This window comes from Eriocheir sinensis, chromosome 64, assembly GCF_024679095.1.
Source record: "Eriocheir sinensis breed Jianghai 21 chromosome 64, ASM2467909v1, whole genome shotgun sequence".
NCBI classification, from domain to species: Eukaryota; Metazoa; Arthropoda; class Malacostraca; order Decapoda; family Varunidae; genus Eriocheir; species Eriocheir sinensis.
The window spans coordinates 3,122,131-3,139,030 of record NC_066572.1 but is presented as its reverse complement, the minus strand read 5'-3'; the positions used below and the strand labels follow the sequence as shown (position 1 = coordinate 3,139,030).

General features: G+C 45.2%; 1 protein-coding gene and 1 long non-coding RNA gene across 8 annotated transcripts in view; both read right to left on the bottom strand.

The window, feature by feature from the left end:
- The window catches only part of LOC126987268 (tau-tubulin kinase 1-like), a 49,556-nt gene that overhangs the window by 535 nt on the left and 32,121 nt on the right, over positions 1–16,900 (bottom strand). For 4 of the 5 annotated variants that reach the window (XM_050844122.1, XM_050844123.1, XM_050844125.1 and 1 more), the window contains 8 exons: positions 13,353–13,579; positions 12,330–12,629; positions 11,514–11,923; positions 9,124–9,424; positions 8,597–8,767; positions 5,894–6,070; positions 2,188–2,343; positions 33–118 (listed from right to left, as the gene is read on the bottom strand). In XM_050844122.1, the coding sequence (XP_050700079.1) occupies positions 77–118; positions 2,188–2,343; positions 5,894–6,070; positions 8,597–8,767; positions 9,124–9,424; positions 11,514–11,923; positions 12,330–12,629; positions 13,353–13,579 (1,784 nt within the window). In that variant the 3' untranslated portion in view covers positions 33–76. The remainder of the gene's footprint in view (positions 1–32; positions 119–2,187; positions 2,344–5,893; positions 6,071–8,596; positions 8,768–9,123; positions 9,425–11,513; positions 11,924–12,329; positions 12,630–13,352; positions 13,580–16,900) is intronic. The other variant, XM_050844126.1, reaches the window with a different exon arrangement.
- On the bottom strand, positions 3,202–5,034 carry LOC126987282 (uncharacterized). Of its 3 annotated transcripts, none has more exons than XR_007740589.1 (4): positions 4,970–5,034; positions 3,748–4,443; positions 3,362–3,402; positions 3,202–3,242 (listed from the first exon to the last, which is right to left on the bottom strand). It is a non-coding gene; the product is annotated as an uncharacterized LOC126987282 (long non-coding RNA). The 3 variants fall into 3 exon arrangements; XR_007740590.1 differs by lacking the exon at positions 4,970–5,034 and adding an exon at positions 4,682–4,724; XR_007740588.1 differs by lacking the exon at positions 4,970–5,034 and having other exon boundaries at positions 3,748–4,511.

Here is a 16,900-nt window from a genome sequence, read left to right as displayed (position 1 = left end):
CTCTCTCTCTCTCTCCCCCCCAGAACACTTGCCTGGTAGCCTTGCCGTCGGAACACACATCAGAGGGACGCAACACCTAGTTATTGCAGTGTTCCGAGTGTTCCTCCCAGGCTGAGACCTGCAACGGAACACAAAGAAAATGAGGCACTGAATAAAAGGAGATACTGAAGCAAATAAGGTCTGAAAGAATGAAACAACAAAACATGCTCAATAAAAATTCAGACCCCAGCGTACCTGTCACCTGAATGGACACACTAATGGGTAGGCGGTGGCTGAGTGGTAGCGTGCTGGGCCCACATTCACCAGTGATGGACGACGCGAGTTCGAGTCCCCACGCTACCACCTGGGATTTTTCAGTCACCACCGAGTGGCTTAAAACTACCCACATGCTGTCCTGAAGACCACCCATCAACCCGGACTCTAGAGGAAACCGTCCAAGTTCGGGGGGGCAGCATGAGCCAAGAGAAGATGGCGCCACTATAAACACTTGCCTGTGCCATGACGGGGTGGGGCCGAACACCATCTAAGCCCCTCAAGCAAGCCTACCAGCACTATAGGTTCAAACGTAAGATAAATAAATAAATAAAAAAACTACACCTGGCTGAAGAAGAAACAGTGAAACAAATAAGGTCTGAAAGCAACTATGGAACAAGCTCAATAAAAATTTAGACCCTCTTGCCGCCCTCTTGTGATTCCAGCGTACCTGTCACCTGAATGGACGCACTACACCTGCTCGTCACAGGCCTGGAATTTTGGCAGATATTTTGGGGGGGTGCTAGAGGGCATCATAGGTTCATGAGGTGGTAGGGGGATGTGTGGAGAGCAAAGTGAGCATGTGCAGTTGGAAAGTTTCGTTTAGTCAGCGCAACATCTGTGGTCATATGCCGGAGAGAGACAGAAGGGGAAGGAAGGAAAGTTTTGTTTAGTGGGCGCAACATCTGTGGTCATATGCCGGAGAGAGACAGAATGGAATGGAATGTTTCGTTTAGTGGGTGCAACATCTGTGGTCATATGCCGGAGAGAGACAAAAGGGGAAGGAAGGAAAGTTTTGTTTAGTTGCCGCAACATCTGTGGTCATATGCCGGAGAGAGACAGAAGGGGAAGGAAGGAAAGTTTTGTTTAGTTGCCACAACATCTGTGGTCATATGCCGGAGAGAGACAAAAGGGGAAGGAAGGAAAGTTTTGTTTAGTTGCCGCAACATCTGTGGTCATATGCCGGAGAGAGACAGAAGGGGAAGGAAGGAAAGTTTTGTTTAGTTGCCACAACATCTGTGGTCATATGCCGGAGAGAGACAGAAGGGGAAGGAAGGAAAGTTTTGTTTAGTTGCCACAACATCTGTGGTCATATGCCGGAGAGAGACAGAAGGGGAAGGAAGGTAAGTTTTGTTTAGTGGGCGCAACATCTGTGGTCATATGCCGGAGAGAGACAGAAGGGGAAGAAATTATAGAAGGGAACAGACCCCAGGAGACAGGACACAACCCCTGATTAAAACCTGGTACCCATTCACTGCTGGGTGGACAGGGGCATAGGGTATCGGAAAAGCCGCCCAAGTTTTTCCACTCCGCCCAGGAATCGAACCCGGGCTCACTCGGTTGTGAGCCGAGTGTGGTAACCACTGCACCACGAAGCCCCCTTGAGCATGCGTAAGTGTGATAATAGTAAACAGAAGCACACATAAATAAACACATACATAACAACATGGAACGGACTTGACGAGGAGACTGTGTGTGCTGAAACGATTCATAACACACACACACACAAATGTTGCCAGGTCATCGCACTCAGAGCAAAGTATTTCCCTGTTTCTGACGCCAAACTATTGCCAAGAAACATCAGGATCTGGAACAATCTTCCTTCATCTGTATTTCCTCCTGCCTACGACTTGAACTCTTTCAAGAGGAGGGTATCAGGACACCTCTCCTCCCGAAACTGACCTATCTTTCGGCCACCTCTTTGGATTCTTTTTAGGAGCAGCGAGTAGCGGGCTTTTTTTTATTAATGTTTACTTTTTTGTGCCCTTGAGCTGTCTCCTTTGCTGTAAAAAAAAAAAAAAAAAAAAAAAAAAAAAAAAACCTATAAATTAGTTTCGTTATCGGAGCCCTGAAGACGGTTTAGGGGTAGGAAGTCGGGAAATATAATCAGCTGAGTGCGACAATCTGGCACCACTGACACACACACCCACACACCTGGCACTCCCTGGAGCAGTACCACTGGTTGCCACAGCCAGCACACACAAACTGCGCCCGCTGTTTGTGGCATCCTTGGCATTTCGGGTTGCCAGCGCCCTCCTCCCCCGCCTGGCTGCCCCCGCTGCTGCCAGACTTCTTGCCCCGCGCCTCGGACTGCAAGGAGAAGGGGAGTTAAGAGGATGGTCGTAATAGGGGAGCTTCCATATTGTAAGGACACTGTGAAAATGTATAATATTAATCTAACCTAATCTAACCTACTGTGAAAATGTATGATATTAACCTACTGTGAAAATGTATAATATTAATCTAACCTAATCTAACCTACTGTGAAAATGTGTAATATTAATCTAACCTAATCTAACCTACTGTGAAAATGTATGATATTAACCTACTGTGAAAATGTATAATATTAATCTAACCTAATCTAACCTACTGTGAAAATGTATGATATTAACCTACTGTGAAAATGTATAATATTAATCTAACCTAATCTAACCTACTGTGAAAATGTATGATATTAACCTACTGTGAAAATGTATAATATTAATCTAACCTAATCTAACCTACTGTGAAAATGTATAATATTAACCTACTGTGAAAATGTATAATATTAATCTAACCTAATCTAACCTACTGTGAAAATGTATAATATTAACCTAACCTAATCTAACCTACTGTGAAAATGTATAATATTAACCTAACCTACTGTGAAAATGTATAATATTAACCTACTGTGAAAATGTATAATATTAACCTAACCTAATCTAACCTACTGTGAAAATGTATAATATTAACCTAACCTAATCTAACCTACTGTGAAAATGTATAATATTAACCTAACCTAATCTAACCTACTGTGAAAATGTATTATATTAACCTAACCTAATCTAACCTACTGTGAAAATGTATGATATTAACCTACTGTGAAAATGTATTATATTAACCTACTGTGAAAATGTATGATATTAATCTAACCTAATCGAACCTACTGTGAAAATGTATTATATTAACCTACTGTGAAAATGTATGATATTAATCTAACCTAATCTAACCTACTGTGAAAATGTATGATATTAACCTACTGTGAAAATGTATTACATTAACCTACTGTGAAAATGTATGATATTAATCTAACCTAATCTAACCTACTGTGAAAATGTATGATATTAACCTACTGTGAAAATGTATGATATTAATCTAACCTAATCTAACCTACTGTGAAAATGTATGATATTAACCTACTGTGAAAATGTATTATATTAATCTAACCTAATCGAACCTACTGTGAAAATGTATTATATTAATCTAACCTAATCGAACCTACTGTGAAAATCTATGATATTAACCTACTGTGAAAATCTATAATATTAACCTAATCTAACCTAATCCAACATACTGTGAAAATCTATGATATTAACCTACTGTGAAAATGTATAATATTAATCTAACCTAATCGAACCTACTGTGAAAATCTATAATATTAACCTACTGTGAAAATCTTTAATATTAACCTAATCTAACCTAATCCAACATACTGTGAAAATCTATGATATTAACCTACTGTGAAAATGTATAATATTAATCTAACCTAATCTTACCTACTGTGAAAATGTATAATATTAACCTAACCTAACCTAACCTAACCTACTGTGAAAATCTATAATATTAACTACTGTGAAAATGTATAATATTAACCTACTGTGAAAATGTATAATATTAACCTAACCTAACCAAACATCAGACAAACTATCCCAACAAGAAATAAAGAAAAGAATGAAAAAAGAAAAGGTAGAACAGACAAACAGGCAGTGTCCTAAGACTACCCACATGCTGTCCTGAAGACCAGCCATCAACCCGGACTCTAGAGGAAACCGTCCAAGTGAATCAAGGAGTTCCGGGGGGCAGCATGAGCCAAGAATAGATGGCGCCACTATAAAAAACACTTGCCTGCGCCATGACGGGCTGGGGCCAACTACCACCCAGGCCCCTTAAGAAAGCCTACCAGCGCTAAAGTCTGACACGGAAAAAAAAAAAAAAAAAAAAAAAAATTACCTAACACTAACTTAACCTAACCTAGCTCATCTTAACCTAACCTAGCCCATCTTAACCTAACCTAGCCCAACTTAACCTAACCTAGCCCAACTTAACCTAACCTAGCCCAACTTAACCTAACCTAGCCCAACTTAACCTAACCTAGCCCAACTTAACCTAACCTAGCCCATCTTAACCTAACCTAGCCCATCTTAACCTAACCTAGCCCAACTTAACTTAACCTAACCTAGCCCATCTTAACCTAACCTAGCCCAACTTAACTTAACCTAACCTAGCCCATCTTAACCTAACCTAGCCCAACTTAACCTAACCTAGCCCAACTTAACCTAACCCAACCCAGCCCAACTTAACCCAACAGCCCATCTTAACCTAACCTAGCCCAACTTAACTTAACCTAACCTAGCCCAACTTAACCTAGCCTAGCCCAACTTAACCTAACCTAGCCCATCTTAACCTAACCTAGCCCAACTTAACCTAACCTAACCAAGCCCAACTTAACCTAACCTAACCTAACCTAGCCCAACTTAACCTAACCTAACCTAACCTAGCCCAATTTAACCCAACTCTAGCCCAACCTAACCCAGCTTCAGCCCAACTTAACCCAACCCAGCCCAACTTAACTCAGCTCAGCCCAACTTAACCCAACCTAGCCCAACTTAACCCAACTCAGCCCAACTTAACCCAGCTCAGCCCATCTTAACTCAACTCCAGCCCATCTTAACCTAACCTAGCCCAACTTAACCTAACCTAGCCCAACTTAACCTAGCCTAGCCCATCTTAACCTAACCTAGCCCAACTTAACCTAGCCTAGCCCAACTTAACCTAACCTAGCCCAACCTAGCCCAACTCAACCCAGCTCAGCCCATCTTAACTCAACTCAGCCCAACTTAACCTAGCCTAGCCCAACTTAACCTAACCTAGCCCAACTTAACCTAGCCTAGCCCAACTTAACCTAGCCTAGCCCAACTTAACCTAGCCTAGCCCAACTTAACCTAACCTAACCTAGCCCAACTTAACCTAACCTAGCCCAACTTAACCTAACCTAGCCCAACTTAACCTAACCTAGCCTTGCCCATCTTAACCTAACCTAGCCCAACTTAACCTAACCTAGCCTAACCTAGCCCAACTTAACCTAACCTAACCTAACCTAACTACCCCAACTTAACCTAACCTAACCTAACCTAGCCCAACTTAACCTAACCTAACTAGCCCAACTTAACCTAACCTAACTAGCCCAACTTAACCTAACCTAACCTAACTAGCCTAACTTAACCTAACCTAACCTAACTAGCCCAACTTAACCTAACCTAACCTAACCTAGCCCAACTTAACCTAACCTAACTAGCCCAACTTAACCTAACCTAACCTAACTAGCCCAACTTAACCTAATCTAACCTAACTAGCCTAACTTAACCTAACCTAACCTAGCCCAACCTAACCTAACCTAACCTAGCCCAACTTAACCTAACCTAGCCCTACCTAACCTAACCTAACCTAGCCCAACCTAACCTAACCTAACCTAGCCCAACTTAACCTAACCTAATTTGACGCTAACCTAACCTAACCTATCCTCCCCTTCCTCCTCCTCTATTTCCCTCCTCCCCCTTCAGTAACTCCTCCTCCTCCTCCTCCATCACCCCAACACACATACCTGCGCCATCGACAGCTTATCCTTGATGGTGGTGGTTGAGCCGCCTGAGAGGAGGGCCGAAAGGGTGAGGTAGTGGGAGTTAGGGGACGGCTCACCCCCCACACCCCCTCCACCGCCACCCCCGCCCCCCTTCACCAGCCCACTCCCGGACACACTCGCTCGGGACTCCAACAACAGCTGTGAGGGAGAGAGGGAGAGAGAGAAGTTAGGAGAGCACTAGAGGGAAAGTTTGGGGCATTGGGGCATTGGGTCATATTTTAAACATTACGTTACCCAAGTTCACCTATTTGACGAGGCTTTCATAGGAGTTGTGGGCATTTCCAGGGGAAGTTTTATGACCCTGGTGGTAGTGGGACCCTTCCTCTGTACCATGAACCTAAAGAAACACACATTTGACAAGGCTTTCATGGGAGTTGTGGGCATTTCCAGGGGAAGTTTTATGACCCTGGTGGTAGCGTGACCCTTCCTCTGTACCGTGAACCTAAAGAAACACACATTTGACAAGGCTTTCGTAGGAGTTGTGGGCATTTCCAGGGTTAGTTTTATGACCCTGGTGGTAGTGTGACCCTTCCTCTGTACCGTGTGTAATGCGGGGAAAACTGATAAATCAATAACCTGTAATAACTGATGTGTTGCTTGTGAATTGGGTGGTTACGAGCCGCAAGACAGACGAACCAGATGGTGTGACTATGCCTCAGCCGCAGGAGCCAAATGATCATAAGTTAGGTTTTTTTTCACGGAGGAAGGACGAGTGGAATTTTCACCGGAATTAATTGAGGAAGAACCTGTTACTTCTGAGCTAGTGCAACAAGCCAAATAGCTAAACTAAAACCACTGATAAATGCGTTCACTAACCAGCGGCCAGGCAAGGGGGGGAAGAGAGGGAGGCGAGAAGTGGGCAGTGACCATGTAAAGTTAGCTCCCAGGGACAAAGCTTATTTAGTGTTATCAATATAATATTAACGTTACTTGTCAGAGTCATATTAACAGACACCAACTCCACCTCTCATCCACCCAGGTTCCCTTCTGTCGGAGCTGTTACCCCTATTGCTGTGTGGTATTTGGCCTGGTAGCAGCGGGGATCATGTTTCTTAATGGTCCCTCTAAGCGAGAAAAATGAGAAAAAAATCACCCCTCACACAAACCATTTCATAATATATATCAAAGCCTTTGTGATCAGTTTATGTATCATCTATTTTGGGGGGTTAAATCATGGAACAAATTTGGCCCGTCGCTGCTACATGGTAAAGCCACAAATTTGGCCCATCGCTGCTACATGGTAAAGCCACAAATTTGGCCCGTCACTGCTACACGGTAAAGCCACAAATTTGGCCCGTCGCTGCTACACGGTAAAGCCACAAATTTGGCCCGTCGCTGCTACACGGTAAAGCCACAAATTTGGCCCGTCGCTGCTACACGGTAAAGCCACAAATTTGCCCCGTCGCTGCTACATGGTAAAGCCACAAATTTGGCCCGTCACTGCTACACGGTAAAGCCACAAACTTGGCCCGTCGCTGCTACACGGTAAAGCCACAAATTTGGCCCGTCGCTGCTACATGGTAAAGCCACAAATTTGGCCCGTCGCTGCTACATGGTAAAGCCACAAATTTGGCCTGTCGCTGCTACACGGTAAAGCCACAAATTTGGCCTGTCGCTGCTACACGGTAAAGCCACAAATTTGGCCTGTCGCTGCTACATGGTAAAGCCACAAATTTGGCCCGTCGCTGCTACATGGTAAAGCCACAAATTTGGCCTGTCGCTGCTACACGGTAAAGCCACAAATTTGGCCCATCGCTGCTACCGGGTTAGAGTATGTAAGTATTCCTTTGGTTGGGTGGATGATGGTATCTTGGTATCTTAACCCCGCAAGAATGTCTTACCCCCATGATCAACTCAGTGAACACCTATCCATGGTACAGTGGGAGAGATTTACAGTGTCTTCATATACCCCGCTGTTCATGTAGATTCATGATCTCGAACCCACACGAATACCTTGCCCCATGATCATACCTGTGAACATATATCGGAGGTTGAAGGGAGACATTTTCGTGTATAATTATGCACCATAGAAACTTTCCTAGGGTAGTTTTTGTTAGCTAGCCTAACCTAACCTGACCTATTCCAGTGTGACCCAACCCAACCCAACCTAACCTAGCCTAACCCAACCTAACCTAGCCTAACCTAACCTGACCTATTCCAGTGTGACCCAACCCAACCTAACCTAACCTAGCCTAACCTAACCTAACCTAACCTGACCTATTCCAGTGTGACCCAACCCAACCTAACCTAGCCTAACTCAACCTAACCTAACCTGACCTATTCCAGTGTGACCCAACCCAACCCAACCTAACCTAGCCTAACCCAACCTAACCTTACCTGACCTATTCCAGTATGACCCAACCTAACCTAGCCTAACCTAACCTAACCTGACCTATTCCAGTGTGACCCAACCCAACCTAACCTAGCCTAACCTAGCCTAACCTAACCTGACCTATTCCAATGTGACCCAACCCAACCCTAATGCAAAAATTAAGACATTGTAACACAGATAGGTTATGAGAGGAGGGTCTATAAATAAAACACAAATATAAATAAATAAAAAAATAAAAAGAAAATAAAAAAATAAATAAATGTCAAAATCGAAATACAACATAGACAAAACATGCTCAAAGACCCCCTTCCCCTCCCCCCCCTCCCCCTTACCTTGGCCAGGGCAGACGGCGCCCCCTCCATGCCTGCCTTGGGGGGGGCAGCGGAGGGGTGGTGGGTAGGGGGGGTCTGGGCGCGGATGGTGGGGGGTGCCGTCTCCCTCCCCCCCAGGTCCCCCCTCTTGCCCCCCCCGCCCTCACTGCTGGCCACGGGGAAGATGGAGATCTGTGGGGAAGGGAGGAGGAGGAGGAGGAGGAGGAGGAGGAGGAGGAGGAGGAAGAGAGAGAGAGAGAGAGAGAGAGAGAGAGAGAGAGAGAGAGAGAGAGAGAGAGAGAGAGAGAGAGAGAGAGAGAGAGAGAGAGAGAGAGAGAGAGAGAAGAATAAAAAAACATCACTATATCATATGTATACTCTCTCTCTCTCTCTCTCTCTCTCTCTCTCTCATGCCATGGCAACACATAACAACAAAAGATAAATAAACAAAGAGTAACAAAACTATCAACACAAGAAAAGAAAAAAAGAAACAACAAAACACACACACACACACACATATACACAAACAAACGCACACACACACAGACCTGCGGAGATCCCGGCTGCTTCTCAATCTGCGTCAGCTCGGCAAAGCGTAACAGGACATCTTTGTAGGATACCGATGGGTCACTCAGCGCTAGGGACCCCTTGGAGGCTGCCGACACCGGAAGTCCCTGGGCGGGGGCTCCAGGGGGCACTGTGGGGCGACTCTCCGCCTCGCTGCTGGAGCTGGACACGCTGGGGGGGCGATCCTGGTCTCTCGAGTGGGCATGGGGCGGGCGCTTGTCCCCATCGTACCGGTTCCGCCATGCCCCGCGTGTGGCTCTCCTGGGGGTGGTGTGTTTGGAACTAAGCTGAGAATTAATGGACACTGGGCAGGGCTGGCAGGGGCACTCCATGGTAGGGGTGTGTGTGTGTGTGACTAATGGTATTCCCGGCACTGGCGTCCTTGATAGCACGGTCGTGGCGCCTGAGTCTGTGGTGTGTGCACGGCGGGTACAATTGTGTGGATTGCAACGGGGTACCGGGGGGCATTTAAAGGGCGTTGATTAAGACTTGAGCTTCCTTAAGGCGAAAATATTGTTAGCCTCTACGTACAAGGAGCGTCGGAGAGAGAGCGATTGCCGTTGTGTCAGTCGGACTCTCGTGACGGAGTGACAAGTTACAGATTGGAAAATAATTAAGTTACAATTGGTCACGTATGTCAAGGTGACCTCTGTGCACCATGAAATGCTCTGTATACAAACTGAGATGGTAAACACTGATGGACGACATTCCTGTAAGGTGGCGTGATCTATCTGTCGTGGGGTTTTTCCATTGACAATTGTATCCCTAATTCCTGGTGATACTGAATAATAATAATAACACATTGATATCCTACTATAACAGGATAAAACTTGACAACCACGCAGGAAACAGTCACCAGTATCAGTAACATGCAGCAGCATCGACCTGTATCGTCAATTATAGTCAATTCTGAGTTTCAAGTTATTGGTACCATCAGACAGCGGTGTTGTTAATATATAAGGTCACTGATATAATTGTTAGCCCTCCAGCGCACTGTAAGTTTCCACTGCGTTTCTGTTCCACTCCCCCTCAGCCACGACCGGACTTTTTCCCCCGCTGCGATACTTTACATTCCTGGACGTATTTTACCCTCACAGATATGTCGTACCCCAATAAATCTAGTATCAATGGCTTCGTAAAGACTTGTACTAGAACATGCGCAAATAAAAATAGAGGGAAATGTAATATATAAACAATACAAACTCATTTCAAGTCTCCATATAAAGTATTGCAAACAGTAAATCCTAAGCACCAACTCTTCCCCACTCGCTAGCTCGAAATTTTGTGGGGCAACTTTTTTAGCCGAATATATGTTTTGAAGCGGAATTTAGTGAGGATTCTTATGGTATCCTCAAAATCCTCATAAGCCTATTAGTTCCCGAGTTACACCGAGAAAACTGTATTTTTTTCCTCTCCCATCAGAGTAGGGTAACAAATAAAAATCACTCAAAGCTCCTCATCTACGCTCCTTGGAAAGGCTGCCATATGTTACCATTAAGAAACTTACCCCAACAAATGACGCTCCAAGATTTGACGCATTTTCACCGAACTTAATCTTTAATAAATTTTTTAAAGTTTACGACCCATTTTGCATCATCGTGCGTGAGAGAGTTAAACAGCCCTGGCAAAGCTCTCGGTGGGAAAAGTATAACAAACTGGCTACCTGTGACAGTAACAATGGTATTAATATCTCACTCAAACACAACTATAGTGACAGAATTAATCACTGTTGCTCCTATACATGGGCTATCATACAGTATACAGGATGCAGACCACAGCGATGCACACCCCAGACTCAGGCGCTGTGACAATACCATTACTAAATATTGCCAGTGTTAGTGTTTGCCGCTGTTGGGATCTGTATTTTCATTTAATCCTTTTCACTGTTATCATTACTAAATTTGTACTTATTACTGTAATCATTAGTTTCCTGCTGTTCACTGTCATTAATGTATCCATGTGTGTATGTATGTATGTATCCGTGTATGAGTGTATTTACCTAGATGTAGTTTTATAGGCCTGGGCTTACGCTCGTGTGGTCCCATCTCCGTATCTACATTTATCCAGTTTTTCCTTCAAGCTTTGCACACTCCTCGCCGATACTACATCCTCACTTAGTCTGTTCCAAGCCTCTATGTTTCTTTGCGGGAAGCTATATTTCTTTATGTCTCTCAAGTATCTTCCCTTCCTCAACTTTCTACTGTGTCCTTGTGCGTTCCTGGTGTTTATTCCTTCTCTTAGTAGTAACTTTTCATTCTCTACTTCGTCCATTTTATTCAATAGTTTATAAATTTGTATTAGGTCATATATGAGTGTGTGTGTGTGTGTGTGTGAGTGTGTGTGTCCCTCCCTGCCAGGCCCCCAGACTCACCTGATGGGCGGAGTGTTGGGGTTTTCTTTGCGGTGGGCGGCAATAAGGTGCTGGACATTCACGGTCGGCCCCTGAGGTCCGTGCCCCGTCGCAGAGAAGGACAGCGAGGTGGGGAGCCCCGCCATGGCCCCGAGCGCCCCGACACCACCTCCAAGGCCCCCAACCCCGACTCCGGACGGCTTGGGGAGTATTGGTTTCATGGACGTGTAGCCAGCGGAGGTCAACTGTCGGGTCAGCTTGTTCTGCGCCTCCTGTGTCAGTGTGACCTTTGACCTGTCCTGAGGCTTGTTGGTGCTGGTGTGGATATCGATGATGCTGATGTTGTTGTTGTTGATGTTGTTGTTGTTGGCGGATGAGGTGTTGTCGGGGCTCCCCTCTCTCGTACGGATGACGGCCGGACCAACCATTTGCTGTGGGGGGGGAGGGGGGTGTTAGTGGTGATGGTGATGGTGGTGATCTTGGTATGTTTTCTCTCTCTCTTTCACACACACACACACACACACACACACACACACACACACACACACACATTACATAACACTAATTCTTTTTTGTACGGTAAATGAGACAGAAGGAAAAAAAAAAATAATCACAGAACATTTTAATCTATTTTTAAGTTTTTTTTATATATCTCTCAATTATCTTCCTTTTTTCCCTTATAATGTCCAGTTTTGTCTTTATTTTTCCTGATTATTTTCCTTTATTTTCCTTCCCTTTTCTCTTTTTTTCTTATTTTCCTCTTAGGTTTAATGTCTTCTACAATTCCACACACACACACACACACACACACACACACACACACACACACACACACACCTGGAGGGCCTGCGCAGACACCGAGGAACTCAGAAGCTGCGACATCATCATAAGGGGAAGCTGAGGGCCGCCCAGGGATGAGTACCCCCCTTGAGGCAGGAAGAGAAGGTTGCTTCGGCCCTCCTCCTCCCCCTCAGCCCCCACCGCCCCTGCCTCCTCCTCCCCTGCCTCACCCCCCTGCCGCATGAGAAGGGTCTGTCGTCTTCTGGCAAGGCGTACGAACAGCTCCTCCTTGCGCTTCTGAAGGCGAAGTAGCGTATTCCACTCCTCCTCCTTCTGCTTAATCAGGAACTCCATCGCCTGCGGGGGAATGAAGGATTAACCCAGTAGCAGCGACGGGCCAAATTTGTGGCTTTACCGTGTAGCAGCGACGGGCCAAATTTGTGGCTTTACCGTGTAGCAGCGACGGGCCAAATTTGTGGCTTTACCGTGTAGCAGCGACAGGCCAAATTTGTGCCATGATATAAACCCCCAAAAATAGATGATGCATAAACTGATCACAAATGCGTTGATATATATTATGAAATGGTTTGCGTGAGTGATGATTCTTTCTCATTATTTTACTTAGAGGGGCTTTTAACCTAACCTAACCTAACCTAACCTAACCTATGAAACATGACCTCCACAGCTACCGGGTTAAGGGAGGGAAGGGCCAGCGTGAGGAGACATGGAAGGGAGTGTTGGCCGAGTCGTATTTTGATCTATTACTCAAAGAATCGTATTATAGTAAGTATTAGTCTTTCTCCTCCTCTCTTTCTCTTCCTCCTCCTAGCCTATCATCCTCTTTTTCTCCTCCTCTTCCTAGCCTATCTCCATCCCATTATCTTCCTCCTCCTTCTCTCCGTCATTTCCCTTTCCTCCTCTTCTCCCATATTCTTCATCCTTTCTCCTCCTCCTTCCCTTTCTCTTCCCCTCCTCTTCTGCTTCTTCAAATTTCTCCTCTTCCTCTCTCCTCCTCCAGTTTCTTTCTCTTCCTTTAACTCTCCCCCCTCCTCCTCCTCCTCCTCCTCCCCCCCATCTTACCTCCAAGTCCCTCTTCACCTGGGCGAGAGACCCCTCCACCTGGGGCAGCGATGTCAGCCCCTCCAGGCACACCATCTCCTCCAGGGGGCGGGGCCGCTTGGAGGGGGTGTCCGGGCCCCCCTCACCTCCCTCCCCCACCTCACCCTCCGCTGGCCGCTTCTCACTCCGCCGGGGGGACGCTGGGGGGTGGCTGGGGGCGGGGGTGATGGTAGGGGGTGCTGGGGGATCTGAAAGGGAGATGGGTGAGTGGGGTGGTGGTGATGGTGGTGGAAAATGATCTATTATTCAAGAATCAAATAATGAAGACAATGAATTATGCATTTTGCTCTCTCTCTCTCTCTCTCTCTCTCTCTCTCTCTCTCTCTCTCTCTCTCTCTCTCTCTCTCTGATAAGACAGACTCAAAAGATGGATATTTTAATTTGGTATTCATTTGGTTAATTAACTTTCTTATACAATATTGCCATTAAATTTATTATCATTATTATTATTATCATTATTTTTATTATTATTGATGGTGGTGATGTTGGGAGTAGTAGTAGTAGTAGTAGTAGTAGTAGTAGAAGTAGTGGTAAAATATAAAAAATAAACAGTAATTGTGAAAGATAGAGGGAAAAAGATGATGGTAATGATGATGATGATGATAATGAATTTGGACAGCACAGGGATGAAAGAGTGAAGATGCTGGTTAAATCTTGCATAAGGGATTTGGACAGCACAGGGATGAAAGAGTGAAGATGCTGGTTAACTCTTGCATAAGGGATTTGGACAGCACAGGGATGAAAGAGTGAAGATGCTGGTTAACTCTTGCATAAGGGATTTGGACAGCACAGGGATGAAAGAGTGAAGATGCTGGTTAACTCTTGCATTAGGGATTTGGACAGCACAGGGATGAAAGAGTGAAGATGCTGGTTAACTCTTGTATAAGGGATTTGGACAGCACAGGGATGAAAGAGTGAAGATGCTGGTTAACTCTTGCATTAGGGATTTGGACAGCACAGGGATGAAAGAGTGAAGATGCTGGAAGATGCTGGTTAACTCTTGTATAAGGGATTTGGACAGCACAGGGATGAAAGAGTGAAGATGCTGGTTAACTCTTGCATAAGGGATTTGGACAGCACAGGGATGAAAGAGTGAAGATGCTGGTTAACTATTGTATAAGGGATTTGGACAGCACAGGGATGAAAGAGTGAAGATGCTGGTTAACTCTTGCATAAGGGATTTGGACAGCACAGGGATGAAAGAGTGAAGATGCTGGTTAACTCTTGCATTAGGGATTTGGACAGCACAGGGATGAAAGAGTGAAGATGCTGGTTAACTATTGTATAAGGGATTTGGACAGCACAGGGATGAAAGAGTGAAGATGCTGGTTAACTCTTGCATTAGGGATTTGGACAGAACAGTGATGAGCTTGAGTAGAATAAGTGTTGGTTTATATTTTGATTTCTGTATCCCTAACCAAGACCAAGACCGCCCAGCTGAAGTCAACACTAGGGATGGGCAAGTACCGTTAATTTGAGTACCGGTAGTACGGTACCGAAAACTCAAGTACCGTTAGTACCGGTACCGGTACTAACGGTACCGGCGAGTGATCATTAAGCTTTCCGGAACCCAAGTGATCATGATGCTTCGCGGTACCAGTACCGATACCAGTTATCGATACCAGGTACCGGCGAGTGATCATTAAGCTTCCCGGAACCCAAGTGATCATGATGCTTCGCGGTACCAGTACCGATACCAGTTATCGGTACCAGGTACCGGTACCTGGTATCGATAACTGGTATCAGTACTGGTACCGTGAAGCATCATGATCACTTGGGTTCCGGGAAGCTTAATGATCACTCGGCACTGCGCATTGCCGTTAAGATCTTAGTGACGCTCGGTGCTCGCCCGCCTCCATGTGGTATGGGCCCTGTGTGTAGACGCTGAGTCACTGCCCCGCTGACCGTCTCCCCAAGTTCCCACCATTTTGTCCTGCTTTCCGTTTCCATCACAGCTCCCGTTTCCATTATTTTATTTATTTATTGGAGTTACTGGATAATTCTTCATGTCCGATTCTTTTTCTTTTTTAGGTTGCTAATAAATATTGTTATTGTTATTAGACTATGATCGAGTACCCACTACCCATATCACCGAGATATCCACTCACTAAGTGGTGATCTCTCTCTCTCTCTCTCTCTCTCTCTCTCTCTCTCTCTCTCTCTCTCTCTCTGAATGAAGTGAATATTTATTTTTTCGATAAAAAAATAGCATGTATAGTTATTATGGATGTACTCGATCATAGTCTAATAATAACAATATTTAATAGCAACCTAAAAAAAAAAATCGGACATGAAGAATTATCAATAAATCCAATAAATAAATCCGAGCAACTGGTACCGGTACCGAGCAATCTGGTACCGGTACCGTACCGTTTAGCTGGTACCGTTAGTACCGGTACTGGTACCGGTACCTGCCCACCCCTAGTCAACACTCGCCATGACCACCTTGGCTCCTAGTTCTAGAGTTCATTGGTCGTCCGGTATTGTGCACTCTTTAATATCTAGAGCAACGTTGCCAGATTGTCGTACTCAGCCTCCCATGTTTGCCGATTTCCGACCCAAAAACTGCTTCCTCGACCCCAATAACTGCCTTCATACATAGTTATCGTTAAAATGGTTAATTATTGGTGTTTTTGGCAATAGCTATGGCTCAGAAACCGGTAAATACGAGGCTCTGAGTACGATAATCTGGCACGGTGATCTAGTCAGGGACCATCCCGAGTTGTGGGACACAGCCATCCACATTTCTGTAAGTCTACGCTGAAGAAAATTAGCTGGATTGTTGTACACACCGTGGGTCTCCCTTCTCCTCAGCCATGACCGAACCCAGACTCGTCTTTTATTCTTCTGCGCTCGTTGAATAGCATCAAGTAATGCCGTCACAGCTGCACACTTAGCCGCAATGCGAAGCGTGGATGTGGTAGGCGCCATGGCTGAGGCTTTGTTTACAATGTTGCTCGACGCTCGTCCGTGTGAGGACAACAGTGACTTGCTCGCGAGAAAAAGCTGCCAGCAAAAGTTCGTGCTTGCCAGATTTGGGTCCAGTGTGACGCCAGCTTTAACCAGCATCTTCATTCATCCCTGTGCTGTCCAAATCCCTTATGCAAGAGTTAACCAGCATCTTCACTCTTTCATCCCTGTGCTGTCCAAATCCCTTATGCAAGAGTTAACCAGCATCTTCACTCTTTCATCCCTGTGCTGTCCAAATCCCTTATGCAAGAGTTAACCAGCATCTTCACTCTTTCATCCCTGTGCTGTCCATATCCCTTATATAAGAGTTAACCAGCATCTTCACTCTTTCATCCCTGTGCTGTCCAAATCCCTTATGCAAGAGTTAACCAGCATCTTCACTCTTTCATCCCTGTGCTGTCCAAATCCCTTATGCAAGAGTTAACCAGCATCTTCACTCTTTCATCCCTGTGCTGTCCAAATCCCTTATGCAAGAGTTAACCAGCATCTTCACTCTTTCATCCCTGTGCTGTCCAAATCCCTTATGCAAGAGTTAACCA